At 39.6% G+C, this 20,907-nt stretch overlaps 1 protein-coding gene across 2 annotated transcripts in view; it reads left to right on the forward strand.

The window, feature by feature from the left end:
• The window catches only part of GRM3 (glutamate metabotropic receptor 3), a 96,841-nt gene that overhangs the window by 10,299 nt on the left and 65,635 nt on the right, over nt 1-20,907 (forward strand). For both annotated transcript variants that reach the window (XM_047695768.1, XM_047695769.1), the window contains exon 2: nt 9,508-10,363. In XM_047695768.1, coding sequence (XP_047551724.1) covers nt 9,508-10,363 — 856 coding nt within the window. The remainder of the gene's footprint in view (nt 1-9,507; nt 10,364-20,907) is intronic.

Here is a 20,907-nt window from a genome sequence, read left to right on the forward strand (position 1 = left end):
GGAATATAGTAGGAGTACATTACTCATCACAGAAACCTAAATTTTAGAATACTGCCTGGTACCATTGGCACTGATCAAAGTTTGCTGGATGAATGACTTTAGGGTGAAAAATTATCAGCATCTCTATCACTTTTTGAGCCCTTACTAAGTGCCAGCGAGTGGGTTAAGTACTTCATATGTGCTATCACTACATCCTCATGTAACTTTTCAAGTAAAGGACTACTATTATTTCCTTTCTACAGGTGGGAAAACTGAAGCTCAATAGTTAAAATAATTTGCCTAAGTTCATGCAGCTAGTGAGGAAAGGAACTGGAGTTCCAAATGCTGGCCTGTTTGATTCCAACGCTGTGCACTGAACCATTACACTATTTGCTTTCATCTCTGACAGCTCTGTTGAAGGAACAGAGAAACCATGGATAACACAGTTCTATTTGCTACACATAATATGGCATAGAATCTTCCGCCCTAAATTATTGCCCCAGGGCCTCAGAAGTAAATATTGACCTTTTTTTTTAAATTAGGCGATAGCCCTCAGCTCCCCTCAAGCATATCAACAACTTTGGCCTTTGGTTAAAAACCACAAGAGTAGAAACGTCTTTCTTATTGGTAAGGCCATATTTGTCATATTGTGATACAAGTAACTTCCGGGTCACAGAAAATATACTTCAGTGCAACTTGTGCTTCTGTTAGACCCTCATCAGGCATTGTCAAAAATAAATACCCAAGGTATTAAAGGACATGCTTCTAACAGGTCTGTTGGTGTCAGGTCTTCCTGGGAACCACATTTTTGCAAGTGTAGCTGGCAAACATCAATATACTGTGGACCAGATCTGACATAGACCTTTTGATCCCACTGTCAATGCCTGGAACTCAAATGAATTTGATTCCATGACTGCTCTTGAAAATACACTCACGGAGGGAAAAGGGAGCAAAAATCAGATGCAGACTGATTCTGTGAGCAAATGCCTTCTGGTTCTTTTTCTGAGTACTTCCCAAGTCAGAGTGGAAACAAAGTTATTCCTGAGATAGTGCCTTGTTAGTAAGGGAGCAAGACAGATACCTGCCCAATGCAGACTGCCACTGTCATGATGAGAAACCTGACGTGTCTTATAATGCTAGTCTCCTGAAAAAAAAAAAATGTGACTTAAGGGATCCTATGTGGTCTGCATATCATTTCAGTTATGAGATGTCAAAATGGATAAACTTTCTATTCATAAATCCCTTTGTCACAAATGAAGAAAATGAAAGTGTATTACTGTCTAGGTTGTAAACCACAGGTGTTGAGTGCAGTGATTTCAGGAGGTTAGATATCAGGTTAGAAATCAGGTTAGCTTCAAGCCATTTTTGTAAGTTTTTGCCATGAATAAGGAATCCTTTGTCTGGACTATCTATACAAAATCATGGGGATTGAGTCATGCTGTTGAATGGGAAAGGCAATATGAACCTTTGCCTAGTGTGGCCACAGCATGTAAGAGTTAGTGACTTTCGCAGATTATACTGAGTAAACTTTGCTACACTCTATTATGTGATTTCCTAAATCCAGATTAATCTCTGGCCTTCCGACATGGGCTGCAGTCAACTGTTTCCATGCAAAATGTTCCCAGATGTGCTGCAGGTAGTGTGGTCCAAAAAAAAAAAAAAAAAATGACTAATCCTTTCCATAATAATATGATTGGCATCCTTTATGGGCAGATAACTCATGTGATGTGAACAGCTTGAATTCCTCAGGCAGTTTCTCAACTCTACACCACCTCCAGTTGCAGTTTAAAATACAAGCCAATCTGGGATTTTGTACTTAACAGTGCAACTCTATCCTTTGGAATAGAGGGGTCACTGAGGTCTCTTACCATCACAACTTTTAGAACCTGCTTTATGTAATAACATGTGTTATGAGGCAGCAGATGGTTCAAAGTGCAGCACTCACTGTTTCTCTTCCAGGCTTATATATAATCATGTAATTAAAAGAATGAAACAAAGCTTTCAGCATTGCACATGTGATAAAACAATTAAAGTTATAGACTTATTCTTAGAAAACAGACCCAAAGAGATAAGTGAATAGCAAAGGATACAAAGGCAAACCCATGGAGTCTATTATTGAGTCTCCTAACTCCCAGGACAGCCATAAGGAGTTATTTTTCAAATGTATATACTTCAGTGCCGTAGACCGCACTTCTCTGGGAAAGTAAGCATTTGATACCTCTCACCATCTGGAACTCTTAGGTAAGTACAGATCCACATAAAAATCAGTCATTGTCATTCCCTTTAATATATTAGCACAGCCTCAGAAGCCAATGACAATGAAAGTGCTGAAAAGCATCCTTGTGAATGGACAATCATTTGAGTAGGTAATCTGTTTCTACCGGATTCTAAATCTGTACACCCCTTTTTGTCTTCTGTTGAAAAAAAAAAATATCTGGCATTGTGCCATCACAGAAGGCAGAAAGCTTGTGTTTCAAATGGGTACATCATGGGGACGCCTGGGTGGCTCAGTTGGTTAAGCGGCTGCCTTCGGCTCAGGTCATGATCCCAGCGTCCTGGGATCGAGTCCCACTTCTCCCTCTGCCTCTGCCTGCCACTCTGTCTGCCTGTGCTCACTCTCTCTGACAAATAAATAAATAAAATCTTAAAAAAAAAAAATGGGTACATCATGGATATCCTAAGTGGGAAAGGTGACCACAGGACTGATGTGCAGGCTCACACGGCCCTGAAGTTTCCTATTCATATTCCCTTTTCACAACCTCAGAAACAGACTACCTGAGCTCTTTCCCATAGTTCATACTTTTTCATTCTCATAACCAGAACATCATTGAAATGAAGCATGACACCTGGAATCCTAAAAAGAAGAGTCCCTCTGACTAGCTAAAAAAATGTTAGGAGAAGTAAAACTTCCAAATAAATTTGTCTTTAACTCAAAATTCCCAACATAAGAACGGTTTCAGTGCCTACAGTAGCATCCATCTACAATCAGCTGGTTATTGGAAAAGTAAACTTTTAAACATCTCAAGAAAGAATAAGTAAGCAACTATAAGGACAGCTCTGGGGTTTGGCTACTTATGTATCTTGTACAGGAAGCACTTGTCTCCAGAAAAACCTTACCTTACCAGCAGACCTTACTATCAGTTTATTTGTTGAAACCTGCCTTAGATATACATTTATAGGACTCCTACTTTTGGTGTATGATGTTCAAGAATTAAGGTTTCATGGATAAGGCTCTTAGTTTGCTTCTCTTAGAGTGAAAAGACAGTTACTTAGCCCAAAAGGAATTGGTTCAGTGGCCCAATGCAGTTGATATCATATTGACTTCCTTTTGTAAACTCCTAGTTAGTGACACAGAGATAATTTGAAGAAATCAGTGTTTATAGTATGAAATCCTTTGCTTCAGATTCCTAAATGTCTAAGCCAATTCCATGTCTAATCTGTCATCTCATTTTAGTGGAATGAACATAATTAGTGAAAGATCCACAATGCAGAGCAAATTATTTATCAATAGTGTTTGAGAGTATCTTTACATTGCCTGCTGGTAGCCAGCTATTTTTTTCCCACAGAAATCTATGCTTGTAATAGAAAAGATTACATAGGAGAGCAGCAAACTACTGACTCATTCATCAATTCATTCATTTAACAAACATCATGGAGCACTTCTATACTGTGCAAGACACCGAGAAAACAGAAATTAACAATACACATCCCCTGTCCTTAAGAGTTCTCATTTCAGTAGAGGAATTAGCAATTAGAAATCACTATTATACTTTGATTTGTGCCATGAGGAAAATACATAATGGAGGACAAGAGTCTCAAATAATAGGGCACCAACTCAGCTTGAGGTGAGGCATAAAGAAAGGTTTCCCAGAGAAGGGACCCTTGAATGGATTCGCTGAGCAGAAAAGTGGTAAAGGTCATTTTAAGCAGAATGAACATTATGTGAAAAAGAATGTAAATTTGAGAACATCATTTGCAGTAAACTTTATGCATAGACCCAGAACATAACACATTGAGGAAACTACATGGAACCAAGCTTCTCCGGAAGGGACAAGAATGGGAAAACAGTGTCAGATGTTCAACAACATGTAACAATAGTTGTTTTGGACAATGACTGCAAGTGATGCCCATCCTAAATAACTCCAGCTGGCAACTACAAAAATGAGAATAATACAAGAAATCTTAATTTTAGACCATATCATCTGCGACGTGCATGATAGTATGTGGCCAGGACCAGCATCCCAGGATCCTAAAAGTTTCTCCTTTAGCCAACAGGATCAATAATATATTTATCACTTAACAGGTTACAGTGAAAACCTGGCAATGGCTAGTCCTACATAAATTCAAACCAGCCAGAAAATGAATACTCCAAGGTGTGCAAACACTGAATATCAAACTCTAATACACACCACATAGGGGAAAGGGTTCCGTTAAATCTGTGTGCAGCCTCTCCAGCCCCTGGAAATAACAGGTTTTGCCATAAGGTCATTGTATTTCTCACATAAATCATGAAGCCGAACATGATCATGATATTTATAGCTTGAAGCTTTCAACCTCACAGTTAAAATTTCCCAGTGGATTCTCAGACAACTGCTGTTATCTCTGAAGATGGTCAATCAGAAAGCAAATGCTCACAGAGCCACAGGAAAATATAGACTGAAAAATGAAAAAAAAAAAAAAAAAATATATATATATATATATATACTTTTGATAACAAGGACTGATTACTCATGGCCCTCAAATCAAGGAGTTTATGCAGTCAGAAATTTTAAAAAAAGACAAATATGTTATAACTTGAAATATATCACTGCCATAGTGTAGTGAGAAGAATCACATATGACAGAGGTGCAGGGCTTGGATTGAGAACGGACTGAGTCTGGGAAGGTGACCGTAGTGCCAAATCCTATCACCTTTGGGCTCTTTAGCAAGATCTGGAGAAACTCTGCTTCTCAGTTTCTCAATCTGTACCACGGGCTAATGGTAGTATCTACTGCATAGATTGTTATGAGAGTTAAGGCAGATAAAACATCTACAACAACTAGAATGCTAGCTGGCACAAAAATATTAGCACTATTAAAAATATGAAAGATCTTTAAAAGGCTTCCAAATAGGGCAGTCCACAAACAGTAATTCAGAAAATAGGGACTATGGGATAGTTCATCCCTGTTCACTCTTGAGGAATTGTGAACTAGTATCTAAAGGGGGTAAACCCCTCAAAAATCCATCTTTGATTTTAGCTCCCCTTGGATTTCTGGTGCTGAACTGCAACTTTGCATTTGTAACCTCATTTTCCCCCAAGTTTTCTTCTTCTTTGTTCACTTTTGTCACTTTAACTTGAATCCAGAAATTTACATCTCTTTCTGTGTCATATCATCTTATTGCCAGAGAGAGTCTAGTCCTTTGGGAGAAATCAAGAAATTGGGCTCTCATCTTAGCTTTTCTGTTTATTGGCTGTATAAATTCTGGAAAGTCACTTCACCCTGTGAGCTTCAGCTTCCTCACCTATAAAACAAAAGGCTTAGATCATCTTCATGGTTCCTTCCAGTTCTAAAATGTAAAGATCTTGTAGCTTATTTACATTTTTTTCCCCAAAGTCTGATAAAAATTTAACCTGACTTGACCACCTCACACAGACTTTGTTTCAAACTATTATCTTAGAATATATTCAACTTTCTCATCCAGTTCCTATCACTTTCTCTTTTCCATAAGAGTCCAAGTAATGTCACTGATGCCTTATGGAAGTCACAGTCCTTCAGGGCTACACTTTTTCCCTAAATTGTTCAACTAATGCTGAGATGTTCTCTAGTGAAATCCATTCTTTATGAATTGGTGCTGTGTCTTTCTAAGCTCTTGCATGACCTCAAAAAAAAAAAAAAAAAAAAACACTCTAGAGAGTTACTGAAATATATCCTGCTTATTGATTTATTCACTCTTTTTCTGAATTTGCCCTTCCTCCTTCCTTTTTAACCCTCTGACAGTCTTCCCATTATTGATTTCTCAAAGATGACTGATGGTGATTCCACAGATTCATCTACTAATTCTTCCAGAACTCAGAACTGGAAGCAAACTCAAATAACATGATTATGGGTTTTTGTTTGGTCTTCTCTCCCACACTGATGTGAGATAACATTTTCATATAATTGATTTACCATCTCCAGGTTAGGACAAATTCTCACTGGAGAGATAGAGGATGACAGAGGGACAGAACAAGGTCTTTTCTTTCACATTCTGGAACCACCTTCCCCAGCCAATGATTCTCCCTTCTCACCAAGTCTTTTGCTGAAGCATAATTTAAACACAAAACAGAAAAAACAATCACTTGGTTCCATTTTCACATTTTGTGTTTTAGTCCCACTACTTCTCCTGGGTTAATTCCCATGTTTTATGCTATCCATGGGGATGCCCGAGGACCCAGCACACCTCTAGCACCTATCCCTTGTCACTAGTACCGTTACCAATCAAATGCCTCCATGCAGTCTAACCCAGTGGTTCTTTGAAGGTCTTGTCTTTTCTGTTTTTTTTGCAATGATTGTATATGGTTGGAGTTATTGTTAAGTCTTTCTATTTCTCTTAACCTGTGTTCCTTTTTAGAGTCTCTGGCCATGAGAAGTGTACCTCTACTTTTAAACCATTTTTTCTAAAGCACATGTAACTTGATTCTGGTTTTCCTTCCTCCACTCCTGCTAATAATATAACTGAATAACTTTCTCTCAAAATTTCACATTAAGTCCCCATCCTACAATGGTTCTTCTTTTACTTTTAAAATGATGTCCAGTGTAGGAGTTCCCCTTATTCCCTCATGCTTTCTCAGAGAAACCATATGGCCAGTAAAGTAAGTCAGGAATGCCTCAGATGCCCAGTTTTGAGACAAATGAGATAGGAAACATCCAGCTGACAACTATCTGGATTTTCCCCAATCCTAGTTTCAAGTTTTATGTCAGTAAGAAAGCACCTACTAACAACAGACAATCCAAGCCTCAACATCACTTGTGTTCTTCTCTCCTATTCTCCCCACCTGGATATCTTTCTGTGATTCACCCTTCGTATTCATAGTCACACGCTATGAATAATTATAATAATTGTAATGATCACAGTTTTATTCTAGCCTACCACCCTCCCCAACGTGCCACACCTCATTGTGGCCCTTCCCAGTGCAGGGAATCTTTTCCGTATCCATTATTCTATGCATGGTTCCTTCTCTTGTACAGCCTACCTTGTCTGAAAATTGTTTTCAGACTTCCTGGAGAGGTAGACATGAAGCCACAGGATCTTATCAGTCAACAGACAAGAACTCTTTTCTTAAGCAACTTCTCATTACTTGTACCCCTCTGGGAGAAGAAAGTTTTGGCAGCTTAGGATCCTTTCACTTGGCTCCTAGCTGCCAGAAAATAATATCTCTGGGCATTTTTCAAGTCCTTTTATTTCCTGCCTCCCTGAGGGGTTAAGGTCATGAAGAATGTAACCTGATGATGAGAATAAACTACAGCATTAAGAGAAGACACTTTCTCCACCCAGAAACACCCAGAAACACCATTACCAAGCCAAGCCTTTGTACGGGTGGGGCTCTCTCTTATTGTACATAAATCCAAAGGAAGCCAGATCATCAGTCTAGAAGTAATGACAGTACTTGCTTATTCCCACATCTATCAGGCTGAGTAAACAAGCAATACTCCTGTTTTCAGATGAAACAGTGTAGGCCATTGTGTTCAGGGTCTGTGCTACTGATGAAAGAATAAATAAGTGGCATAAAAGCCTTCAGCTACCCAGCTACCCAGACACTCACCTCTGTGCCCACAAATTCATCCATATCAGAGGATATTAAAAAAAAGAAGTTTTTACCAAATGCAAGAAAGATTTAGGTCTTAAATTTGCTTTGTTTTACATGGCAAGTGCCATATTTTCTACCTGTTCTATATGTAGTTAAGGAAGAGGTACCAGGATTTGAAAAGATAGAGAAAACATTTTTAATAGCTCTGGGCTATCAAGTGTTGGTTTTTGTTTTTTTTTTTTAAGATTTTATTTATTTGACAGAGATCACAAGTAGGCAGAGAGGAAGGCAGAGAGAGAGGAGGAAGCAGGCTCCCCGCTGAGCAGAGAGCCCGATGCGGGACTCGATCCCAGGACACCGGGATCATGACCTGAGCTGAAGGCAGAGGCTTTAACCCGCTGAGCCACCCAGGCGCCCTCAAGTGTTGGTTTTAATAGCAGGACAGATCTTCAAGAACATGCTGTGTGACTGTGTATGAACTTGGCTGCTGGTTTCCTTTGCCAGATGAAATGATGATTAATCAGGACTCAGATGTCAGTTGTTTTATGTTACTCGTGCTCTTTGCTAAGAGCTGCCTTTTTCAAGCTGTGCTTCCTACATGTCAAATGTAAACCTGAAACCACAATTTCCAGAAGGAAAATTTCAAAGTACTCATAGAGTATATCAGAATACTCAGTGTTGTTTCTGATTAAAGTACAATTAGAATATTACATAACTTAGCTGAAGTCAGTAAAGAGATAGAAGGGTTTGGAACACGCAAAGTATTCAGGAAAAAATAAAATAAACTTATTATTAGGTATACATACAATGTTTGTAAATATTTTAAGATAATATTTATGCAAATATTCAATGCATAAAATGCTCTGATATGCTAATATCACTTTAGTTTTTTATTATGCAAAAAATAAAAACAGTTAAATATTACTGGTAGGTGAATTATAACAAATTTAAATTCTTTATTAAAGCTTTAAAATTTTGAAGTAGGTGGTTCTTTCTTGATAAGATCTTTAGTGTTTCCTATTTGCTTTTTAATTAAAAATGCCATAAGAATCGCATTTTTATGCTTTCTTTTCATACAGCCCAAACAGAAACAACATTTTAAAAGGAAAAAGAAAGCAAAGAAAATGTTGGCCTATCTTTTTAGAAGTTGAGAAAAGCATATGCCTAAAATTTGGAGTGGACCAAAACGAATTTTTTTTTTCTTACCCTAGATAATAAATGTCTAATTTGGACTGTCCATGTGGCATAAGGTTCCCAAATTAAACTCTTTCAGAGATTGCCATTTTTAGCAAAAGAGGGGGAAGTGAGAATCAGACAACACCCAGGCTCTCTCTATACAACCACAGCCAAGTTTTCTAAAAACCAGTTTGGCCAATCCCCTGTAGTTCATCGCCTGACTGGGGTATATAGCAAGACTCCAGAAACTTAAAACAACCACACAGAAGACACCTGAACAGGGCTCATCGTAGCCCGGGGACTAGCATAAAGTCTGGGAGACAGGGAGGACTGCCCTTCTCATTTCTCTCCTAATGCCCTTTCCCAAAGCATAAACTACCTGCTTGAAACCCGCTCCCTGATAACCAAAACACAGTATCCAGGGAAGTATCTGTTGATGTGCTAAGAAAACTTCAGTGATCTAGAGGTGAAAAGGAAGCTGGGTCAACAGTCTGGTATTACTCACTTTTCATGTCCATTTACCTCCAGGTTTCTAAAACAAGTTCTTCTCCCTTCCTCCCCTCCCCCACCCCCCACCCCCTCAGGTGGCAAACCTGCTGAGGCTCTTCCAGATCCCTCAGATAAGCTACGCGTCTACCAGCGCCAAACTCAGTGACAAGTCACGCTATGATTACTTTGCCAGGACCGTGCCCCCCGACTTCTACCAGGCCAAAGCCATGGCCGAGATCTTGCGTTTCTTCAACTGGACCTATGTGTCCACAGTAGCCTCGGAGGGCGACTATGGGGAGACAGGGATCGAGGCCTTCGAGCAGGAAGCCCGCCAGCGCAACATCTGCATCGCCACAGCGGAGAAGGTGGGTCGCTCCAACATCCGCAAGTCCTACGACAGTGTGATCCGTGAGCTGCTGCAGAAGCCCAACGCACGTGTCGTCGTGCTCTTCATGAGAAGCGATGACTCGCGTGAACTCATCGCTGCCGCGAGCCGCGCCAATGCCTCATTCACCTGGGTGGCCAGCGACGGCTGGGGAGCACAGGAGAGCATCGTCAAGGGCAGCGAGCACGTGGCCTACGGCGCCATCACGCTGGAGCTGGCCTCGCACCCGGTCCGCCAGTTCGACCGCTACTTCCAGAGCCTCAACCCCTACAACAACCACCGGAACCCCTGGTTCCGGGACTTCTGGGAGCAGAAGTTCCAGTGCAGCCTCCAGAACAAGCGGAACCACCGGCGCATGTGTGACAAGCACCTGGCCATCGACAACAGCAACTACGAGCAAGAATCCAAGATCATGTTTGTGGTGAACGCTGTGTACGCCATGGCTCACGCCCTACACAAAATGCAGCGCACCCTCTGTCCCAACACCACCAAGCTTTGCGACGCTATGAAGATCCTGGACGGGAAGAAGTTGTACAAGGACTATTTGCTGAAAATCAACTTCACAGGTAAGTTAGGAGCCTTTACTCATCTTCTGTGGGGTAAATAGGTGGAATCAAATAGGAATCAAATACTTCTGTCCCTGTCCCAGAAATCTTTGTTTCAGGGCCACAAAAAGGGTTCAGACTGTTACATATTTCAAGATGCAATATGATGGCCATGATGTTCTTACTTATTTTTGAGTGAATATCTTCGTTGATACACTACATGAAATTGAAAGGCTCCCTAGGCTAGGCTGATCTGTGGTAGCTGCCTATGTGTGGGCCACACTACATTTGCTCTCTTTCTTGTTAGCTATGGGATATGACACATGTGATATGGGCATTTAATCTTCTTTAGCAGAATTGGCAACTCTCTAAGGAAGATGAACTTCCAAGCCTCCTTGTGGGTGATTTGAGCAAAAGAATCTCATAACTTTCACAGTGGGTGAGAGAAAAAAGTCGCTGTTTTCCCAGAGCTTAATTAGGGGCAAAAAAGAGAAAAATACTCAGACCATGGTGATTTCCAGGCATTTTAGTTAATTTTATACAGAAACATTTCCATGTCGACATTAAGAATTGTAGATTTTCTCAAATGATGTGATGAAATGAAACTTTTTCTGGGAGCCTGAGTATAAACAAATTGAAGGCTGATGGAAGTCATTCCAAGAGAGTAGTGAATAGGCAAAGGTGTATTTGAAGTGGCTTTTGTTTCCTCTTCATTTGAGTCTAAATATGGTAAAGTATTTCTAAAGATAGCATTGCATTTCAGTGCATTAGTAGCATAAAAAGCACAAAATTTTTAGGTTTGCATTCTCTAAGAAGGCACATGTGATACATTAAAGTGCTGGTTCTGAGGACTTTAGCTTTACCCCCAAATCATTAATGGTAAGTAATATTATAGAGCACAAAAAACGATGCCAGAAAATATTACAATGATAAAATGCTTTCATTTGCCTAAATTGCTAATAATCATCTCCCATGCCATTAGGGCATCATTCAAATCTACATAGTCTGTTTCAATTGGTTTCTCCCCCAAGATATGAAAGTTTGCATGCTCAAATCATACTGTTATTGGAGTAAGCAGCAGTTCTCACATCTCCTCTATAGGATCACTTGGCAGTCATATGACCTAAAAAAAATCACTGGTAGGACTTATGCCCATTGGTTCATACTACAAAATTCTAATTCCTAAACCAGCCTTGAAAATAAGAACAAATTTATCTGCCTGCATTTTGCATATCTTCTCCTCATTCTACCAAGAGGGAGCCAAAAGTAGTAGAAATCAGTTATGTCAGTATTTTCTCCTATTCCTCTACTAGAGATGTCTCTTACCATTGGAATGACTGTTTATAAGTGGCAAAGATTAAACTCTTTCTATGCCCTGTATTCCCACAGTGCATTCCACATAGAAATAACAAATATATATTTTATATATAATATCAAATACCATTTATCTCAAAATCCCAGATCAGTTTCCACTGACATATCCAAAAAATAAGAATGGACCACAGAATCAGTAAAAAATAGTATCTTTGCTCTAAATATAAATGAATTTCACAGGTATCTGTAAATACCATCTACAATGCACTTAAGTCTTACAGATAAGTAAGATAAGAAGCCTCCATACCCACTTCTCACTACCCCCGGGTTTATTATTGATCTTTATTCACTACATGTATTCATTAACCTTATTATTCTAGTCCATCCCTCACTCCTCAGTATGCAAATATACAAATCTATCTGCTCATCAGCGCAACTATAGAGGGGGTTCTTAGATTTCAGTGAGCCCTTGCAAGGTATTTTATATAACCAAATATTTTCCTTCATTTCCCAGACTGAGTCTTAAATGGCAAAGAAAAGTGAAGAAATAAGGCCATTATTTGGATAAATGAAACAAAAGTATCTTCTTTTTGTCTGTCTTGTTCAATTACTGACTTTGATTCTACAATTTGGTTCAGCTTTGTAAACTTGACCACAAAGTGCTATTTTAGCCTTCTCAATTTGTTCAACATTACCAATAATTCTCCACCTCTGAAGACAGAAGAAGGGTGAAAACCAGGTGGAAACTACAGAGAAGACAGGGAACTTCGACCAGCCCCCACTGCCACAATGCTTAGTAATGTGGGAATTGGACCAGAGAGTACCTTACTATGAGAGGACACTGAGATGCTAAAGGAGCTAAATATGTATATTTTAAAAATAAGGTTAACCTAGTTATCTCTTGAAAAGTAGGTTTTGTTTTACATTTTTTTCTGAAATAGTATCTCTGTTTTTCTAATTTGAATATTGACCCAATGGACTAAGTACAATAGTAAACAACAAACAATCTTTGCTCAACTGGGTTGAAAAAGTCCTCTTCCAGCCATCTGCTTGTGCTTAGCGCATTTACTCCAAGATTGTTCTGACAAGGGATAGTTGCAGCCAGCCTCCTAAGGGCTCTACTCATTACAGGATGGAAAAGCTAAGCCTCCTGAGAATTTTAACTATATAAATTAAAATACTCTTTGGTTCCTCAGTATGTTCCTACTAGCTAGTTCCAGCACTGGCCAACATGAGTATCCTTGGAGTTAACCCAGTTTGATATTCCTTTTACAAAAAGAGATTTTTGCAGAACTATAGTTTGTAAAACATTCTTCAGAAGAGTGAGCTCTCCTGTCATAGGATCTAACCACTATCTACCGCTTGCTATGCACCCTACATTCACCCTTCCTTCCATAAAGACTATTTGCAGTTCCCCAAGCACATCATACCTTTACTTTTGTCCTTGTATCTACTGTACATGAGATGTACATGTAATGTGTACATGTGTTTCCTCCACCTAGAACCTCTCACCCTGTCCCCATCTACCCTATCTAGTACCTTCACTCACTCGTTCTCCATTGCTACCACCCTGGTCCTAGCCACCAAGCCATCTCTAGGCTACAGTTCTACAACAGCCTCCTAACTGATTCACTCTGGCCCCTCTCCATCCCAGCCTCCACAATCCATTCTCTCCACAGCAGCCAGGATGCCCTTTTAAAATTTCAAAAGAAATGAAATCTTGCCATTTGCGACGACGTGGATGGAACTAGAGGGTATCATGCTTAGTGAAGTAAGTCAATCAGAGAAAGACAACTATCATATGATCTCCCTGATATGAGGAAGTGGAGATGCAACATGGGGGGTTAAGGGGGTAGGAGAAGAATAAATGAAACAAGATGGGATTGGGAGGGAGACAAACCATAAGTGACTTATAGTCTCACAAAACAAACTGAGGGTTGCTGGGGGGAGGGGGGTTGGGAGAGGGGGGTGGGGTTATGGACATTGGGGAAGGTATGTGCTGGGGTAAGTGCTGTGAAGTGTGTAAACCTGGCGATTCACAGACCTGTACCCCTGGGAATAAAAATATATTATATGCTTACAAAAAATAAAAATAAAAAATAAATTAAAAAAAAAAAAGAAAACTTCAATCAGAGCAAGTCACCCCTCTACTCACAAACCCTTAAAAAGTTCCCCCATTTCACCCAAAACTAAAAGTCAAAAAATCTTTGCAATGCCCTACAGATGTCTTCCTGGATCCACCTCCTCCCTGTCCTTCTTGCTCTCCTGTCATGACCTTTCATTCCCCCTGTCTCCCTTCACTCCAGCCATCCTTGTTTCCAAAGTCACGGTTCTTTCCACTGGCAGCTCTAGCCATCTGTAATGCCAATCCCCAGATATCCCTGTGGCTAGTCAGTTCCCTTACTTCCTTCGGGCCTTTACTTTAATGTTAGCTTTTCTGAGACCCACCAGGCAATCCTTCCACCCCTACTCCACCACAGGCATCCCTATTTCTCTCTAAGCTGCTCTACTTATTTTATACACAGTGATTTTTTTCCCTTTTCTCTTATACCACCTCATTTATTTTTATGTTTATTCTCCACTGTTTGAGCTTCATACTTGAATATAAACACCATGAAAACAGAAACTGTTACCAGTTTTTTCACTGACACAGCTCAAGCATAATGGGTGGTCAGTAAATATTTGTTGGTTACGAATATCACTTGACACCCAAACTCATATTTCCTTCTCGGTCTCCACTACTACACTGTGAGCTTTTTCAAGGCAGAGAACGTATGTTTCATCTCTGATCTCAAATATCCAACACAGCATCTGGTATAGAGTGGGTATTATATAAATGTTTACTGAAGGAATAAGGAATGAGAAAAACAATCAGTAGATTTATAATATTCTTTTTATAAAAATTTAATGTATATACTGTGTTCACTAACAAGTGAATTTGAACAAAGAAAAGTATATGACTTCTAGAATGGCTTGCATTTACTTAAACACTGTCCTTTGATTATGTCCTATCATTGTATTTGAGATCAATTTAAAACCTAACAGCAATAGCTCTGGCTCTATTATCCATCCCTGTTATACAGATGAAGCCCCAAAACTCACAGTGATTTGTCCAAGGTCATCATCTGGTTAGTGGCAGGAGCAGAGACTGAAATCCAGTCACGGGGTCTGGGGCTGCTTTCACCAAGGACCCTGGGATGTTGAGGTCTTTGAGGCCAAATACCCAACATCATTTCTGACATATATTAGAACTTAATGGTATGTTGACTGAAGGAATGAAAGACAGTCAACCAGTTAAGTTTGAAATATGTTTCTTTCTGGGCTCTTTCTTATGATTCCTTTAATGCTCCTGGGCCACTTCTCCAATTAGTTGGAGCTGAGGTGGTTCATAAAACACCCACACTTTGGAAGCTAAGCCTTAGAATCTAAACCTTAGGATATTAAAAAATTTTTTTCAAAGATCTTTTTTGTTGTTAGTAAAGTGATTTCCATCTGAAAGGGCCATATCATCCAGAATTCTGAAAGAAATATTTAAATGCAAATTGTTGACATTTGACTCTTCATAATGACTTTGAATGAATTCCATGTGCTAGTCATGTAAAAGGAAAGCTTAAACTACCAAGTGAGTTAGAAAGAGATGAAGTAGAGAGGGATATTAAACATCCACAGACATGCAATATCACTCTCTGCTGTGTGCTCACAGTACAGTGCAATCTCTCTTTTTATTCGGAAACCAATTCCAGAAAGTGGAGGAGAATAAAATCATAGAGTGACAAAAGTCCTTCCCCAAAGATGAACTCGTCCCTACCTCTCAATTGACAGAGGTGGAAATTCAGAATGTCAGTATTATTATCTTCACTTACTGAACCACATAAAAGTGAACTCAACTGTCAGAATGATGTGGAAACCTGAGTACACCCAATTCAAAAGAAAAAAGGAAGAGCTCCCACTTACTGAACATACTGCCAGGGGTGCTCCAAGACACATCCACTGTTGAGGAGGCATTCTCTTGGAAATAAGACTCATAGCATTCTTCTGTGTGATTTGCTGGGGTGGGTGGGCTAGAATGTTTAAGAAGGGAAAAACTGAGAACTTGGCAAAATAGGAAATATATCCAAGATCACATAATGAAATAGGTCACGTGAAGGTCCTCACGTAGTCATTCATTCCACAGATGTGATTAGACTTCATGCTGGGACCTGGGGACACAGCAGTGAACAGGAGTAATGCAGTCCCTGCTTCCTGGAGCCACTCAAGTATAGAAGCAGGATGATCGGGGCCTGCAGTATTAGGGTCTTGCCCTAGTCTTTGTGTTCTGTTTTAAGTTTTCATTTTGAATTAGAAAATTGTTATGTATCTTAAGTTAAGCCCAGAAGCAATTTCCAGCTCACTGAACAAATCTCCCAAGGTTTGACTTGCAAGTGAAGGGGACAACTCTTATGCTGGACTTGTGGTCCTAATAGGACTGATAATAGGACACACAACAATGACAGTTTTTGTTGTTCTTGCTCATTTGGTTGGTTGCTTGTTGTTTTCTTTTTTCTTTTTTGGGGGGGAGGTGGAGGGTGTTGAGGTGAGGTACACTCATCTCTTGGTGTCAGCAAGGAGGCAGACTGCTGAGATCAGAGACCTGGAGCCTGGGGGGATGGTGCAGCCTTGTTCTTATGTTTACAATTCTCCACACCTAGAAGAGGACCAGAGGCAGAAAATGAGTAGTCCAGCCTCTCTGTCCCACTCACCTCTGCATCTGACTCTTCCAGTAGGTCCAAGGATCACTCCTGGTTGAGACTATAATCACAGAACACAGGCCAGGAAGGGCAGATTTTCTGGAACACTGCACTCCAAGGAATATGTTTGAGCTGGCCCCAAACCAGCAAGGCTCTCCTCTTGAAAAGTACAGGGCCATCCAAGGCACAGTGAGGAAGCCAAAATGGTAATGGCCACATCTTTAGATGAATGGGCTTTGAAGTCCCTGAAAGAGCAAACTGCTCTTGATCTTGCTTCCTCTCCTGGAACATTTGTAGTTCCCACAAAAGCACAGAAACTTGTTCCAGCTCTGCTGATCAAAAGCATTTCCAAAATGTAAAGATAAATATCCTGTATTTCTTTCTTCCCTTTTCTTTCTGGTCAGCTTCCTGGGGTCACAGGAATAAGATTTAAACCCCCAAAGGACACCACTAATGTGGTTACTTATTTGTTTATGCACCATGCATCTGTGCTTTGGTGTCTTAGAAGCTTGAGAAATGATTCTCATTTTAAGGTCACATGGTGGAGAACAGGAGTCTCTAGAAGACCTCATTTTCCACTTGGCCCTAAGCTTTCTGCTGCTGCTGCTTATTGTTCTTATCATACAGCTGTTGTTATTATTATTATTTAATAATCCTTATGATTCATTTGAAGAGCCATCCTATCTACGAAGCAGAAAAAAGTAATCACCCCTCATGAAGTATGAAAGAAGTGAATTCTACCACTTTGCTAACCAGAAAAAAGTACAATAAATACGCTATCTTCTAGATGTTTCCGGGCTTTTTGGACACTGTGGTATATTTATAGGAATATCATTTGCAAAGGTGTCTGGAGATTGAGGAAAATATTCTGAGCTTTTTCTAGCACTATAGCTAACATGTAGTTTAAAAATAAGTTTAGCCTATGTTCCTGACCTTTGGGACACCTGGTGTTATCCCACAATAACCTAGTCTTTCAAGGTTTCTAATCTCAGTTGAATGGGAAACACGTGTTTTTCTACTTCGTCTACCTTTGTGCTACTACTCATCTTCGACAGAACACTAGAGAGCCAAAACAGATAGTTTCGAATAGATTCAGAAAAAAATTTCTGCTCATGATGGCAATCATATTTTTAAATAAAGACTTTTCTGTGCAGAGTTTAAAAGATTAAACTGTCATCAAATGAAGTAGGAGATTATGGGGGATCCTTCCCAGAGTTGGGTTTGGTAAACCTTCCTAGAAACCTAAGGGAACCTCCTAATACTGAGCAGTGAGCACAACTTCTAGAGATTAAGGATGTAAGGTTGCATCCTGAGGAGCAGGAACTGAGGAGGAAGGCTAAAGAACTCAACGCAAGGTCACCATTCTCACCTCCCTCTTATTTTAAATGTTCAATGAGTGTCCATACTGTTGTTAGTCATTCTATATGATATCTCCAGGAAAGATTACATAGTCATCCTTCACATTTTTTCTCCCAACCTCTAGCATTATACCTGGGGTAGTATAAGCATTCATTTGTATCTAGTTCATTCCAAAACTATCATGGTGAAAAGGATTTATCCCACTGTCTTGGATAAATTAGAATTTGAGAAGGTGGCTGAGTCCCCAGAAGTTACAGTACTCAGTAACATTTTGGAGTATTCAAAAACTTAATTCCATTAAAAAAATTATAAACAATTTCACTAGCACAGAGTTGACTACATATTACATTTCCAAAATAATATCTCCAATACAAAATTATGTTCAAAAAAAAAAATTATGTTCATACACATACTAACCTGAACCAAAGATGATTAGATATTCTATGGCCATTAATATACTTTTATTTTTTAATTTTTTAAAATTTTATTCCAGCTCTACTGAGATAAAATCGACATGTAACTTTTTTTTGGATAATTTTTTTCCATTTTATTTTATTTCTTTTCCATGTTCCAGCATTCATTGTTTATGCACCACACCCACTGCTCCATGCAATACGTGCCCTCCATAATACCCACCACCAGGTTCACTCAACCCTCCATTCCCCTCCCCTCCAAAACCCTCAGTTTGTTTCTCAGAGTCCACAGTCTTTCATGGTTCATCTCCCACTCCAATTTCCCTCAACTCCCTTCTCCTCTCCATCTCCCAATGTCCTCCATGTTATTCCTTATGCTCCACAAGTAAGTGAAACCATATGATACTTGGCACTCTCTGTTTGATTTATTTTACTCAACATAGTCTCTTCCAGTCCCGTCCATGTTGATACAAAAGATGGGTATCATCCTGATGGAGGCATAATACTCCATTGTATTTGTGAACCATATCTTCTTCATCCATTTGTCCATTAAAGGGCATCTTGGTTTTTTCCACAGTTTGGCAACTGTGCCCACTGCCGCTATGAACATTGGGATACAGATGGCCCTTCTTTTCACTACCTCAGTATCTTTGGGGTATATACCCAGTAGTGCAATTGTAGGGTCATAGGGAAGCTCTATTTTTAATTTTTTAAGGAATCTCCACACTGTTTTCCAAAGTGGCTGCACCAACTTGCATTCCCACCAACAGTGTAAGAGCATTCCCCTTTCTCCACTTCCTCTCCTACACTTGCTGTTTACTGTCTTGTTAATTTTGGCCATTCTAACTGGTTTTGATTTGAATCTCCCTGACGGCTAGTGATGATGAACATTTTTTTCATGTGTCTGTTAGCCATTTGTATATCTGCTTTGGAGAAATGTCTGTTCATGTCTTCTGCCCATTTTTTGACATGATTATCTGTTTTGTGTTTGGAGTTTAAGGAGTTCTTTTTTTTTTTTAAGATTTTATTTATTTATTTGACAGAGACCACAAGTAGGCAGGGAGGCAGGCAGAGAGAGAGAGGAGGAAGCAGGCTCCCTGCTGAGCAGAGAGCCCCATGCGGGGCTCAGTCCCAGGACTCTGGGATCATGACCTGAGCCGAAGGCAGAGGCTTTAACCCACTGAGCCACCCAGGCACCCCTAAGGAGTTCTTTAATGATCTTGGATATCAGCCCTTTGTCTGTACTGTCATTTGCAAATGTCTTCCCCCATTCTGTGGGTTGCCTCTTTGTTTTGTTGACTGCTACCTTTGCTATGCAGAAGCTTTTGATCTTGATGAAGTCCCAAAAGTTCATTTTCGCTTTTATTTTCTTTGCCTTTGGAGACATATCTTGAAAGGAGTTGCTGTGGCTGATGTCAAAGAGATTACGGTCTATGTACTCGTCTAGGATTTTGACAGATTCCTGCCTCACACTGAGGTCTTTTATCCATTTCAAGTTTATCTTTGTATGGTGTAAGAGAATGGTCCAGTTTCATTCTTCTACATGTAGCTATCCAATTTTCCCAGCACCATTTATTGAAGACTATTTTTTTTCCACTGTATATTTTTTCCTCTTTTGTCCAAGATTATTTGACCATAGAGTTGAGGGTCCATACCTGGGCTCTCTACTCTATTCCACTGGTCTATGTGTCTATTTTTGTGCCAGTACCATGCTGTCTTGGTGATCACAGCTTTGTAGTAAAGCTTGAAATCAGGCAACGTGATGCCCCCCAGTTTTGTTTTTCTTTTTCAACATTTCCTTAGCAATTTGGGGTCTCTTCTGGTTCCATACAAATTTTAGGATTGTTTGTTCCAGCTCTTTGAAAAATGCCAGTGGAATTTTGATCAAGATGGCACTGAAAGTATTGATTGCTCTAGGCAGTATAGATATTTTAACAATGTTTATTCTTCCGATCCATGAGCATGGAATGGTCTTCCATCTTTTTGTGTCTTCTTCAATTTCTTTCATAAGTGTTCTGTAGTTCCTTGAGTACAGATCCTTTACCTCTTTAGTTAGGTTTATTCCCAATTATCTTATGGTTCTTGGTGCTATGGTAAATGGAACTGATTCTCTCATCTCCCTTTCTATATTTTCATTGTTAGCATATAAGAAAGCAACTGCTATCTGTACATTGATTTTGTATCCTGCAACATTACTGAATTGCTGTATGAGCTCTAGTAGTTTAGAGGTGGAGTCTTTTGGGTTTTCCATATGAAGTATCATGTCATCTGTAAAGAGATTTTGACTTCTTCATTGCCAATTTGAATACATTTATTTCTTTCTGTCGTCTGATTGCTGTTGCTAGGATTTCTAGTACCATGTTGAACAAGAGTGGTGAGAGTGGACATCCTTGTCATGTTCCTGATCTCAAAGGGAAAGCTGTCAGCTTTTCCCCATTGAGGATGATATTCGCTGTGGGTTTTTCATAGATGGATTTTTGAAGTCGAGGCATCTCAACTCTATCCTCTATACTTTGAATTGTTTTAATCAGGAACAGATGCTGTATCTTATCAAATGCTTTTTCTGCATCAGTTGAGAGAACCATGTGGTTCTTCTCTCTTATTGATTTGTTCTATCACATTGATTGATTTGCGAATGTTGAACCACCCTTGCATCTCATGGATAAATCCCACCTGATCATGATGGATAATCTTTTTAATGTACTATTGGATCCTATTAGCTAGGATCTTGTTGAGAATCTTAGCATACATA

This window comes from Lutra lutra, chromosome 11 (assembly GCF_902655055.1).
Source record: "Lutra lutra chromosome 11, mLutLut1.2, whole genome shotgun sequence".
Lineage (NCBI taxonomy): Eukaryota > Metazoa > Chordata > Mammalia > Carnivora > Mustelidae > Lutra > Lutra lutra.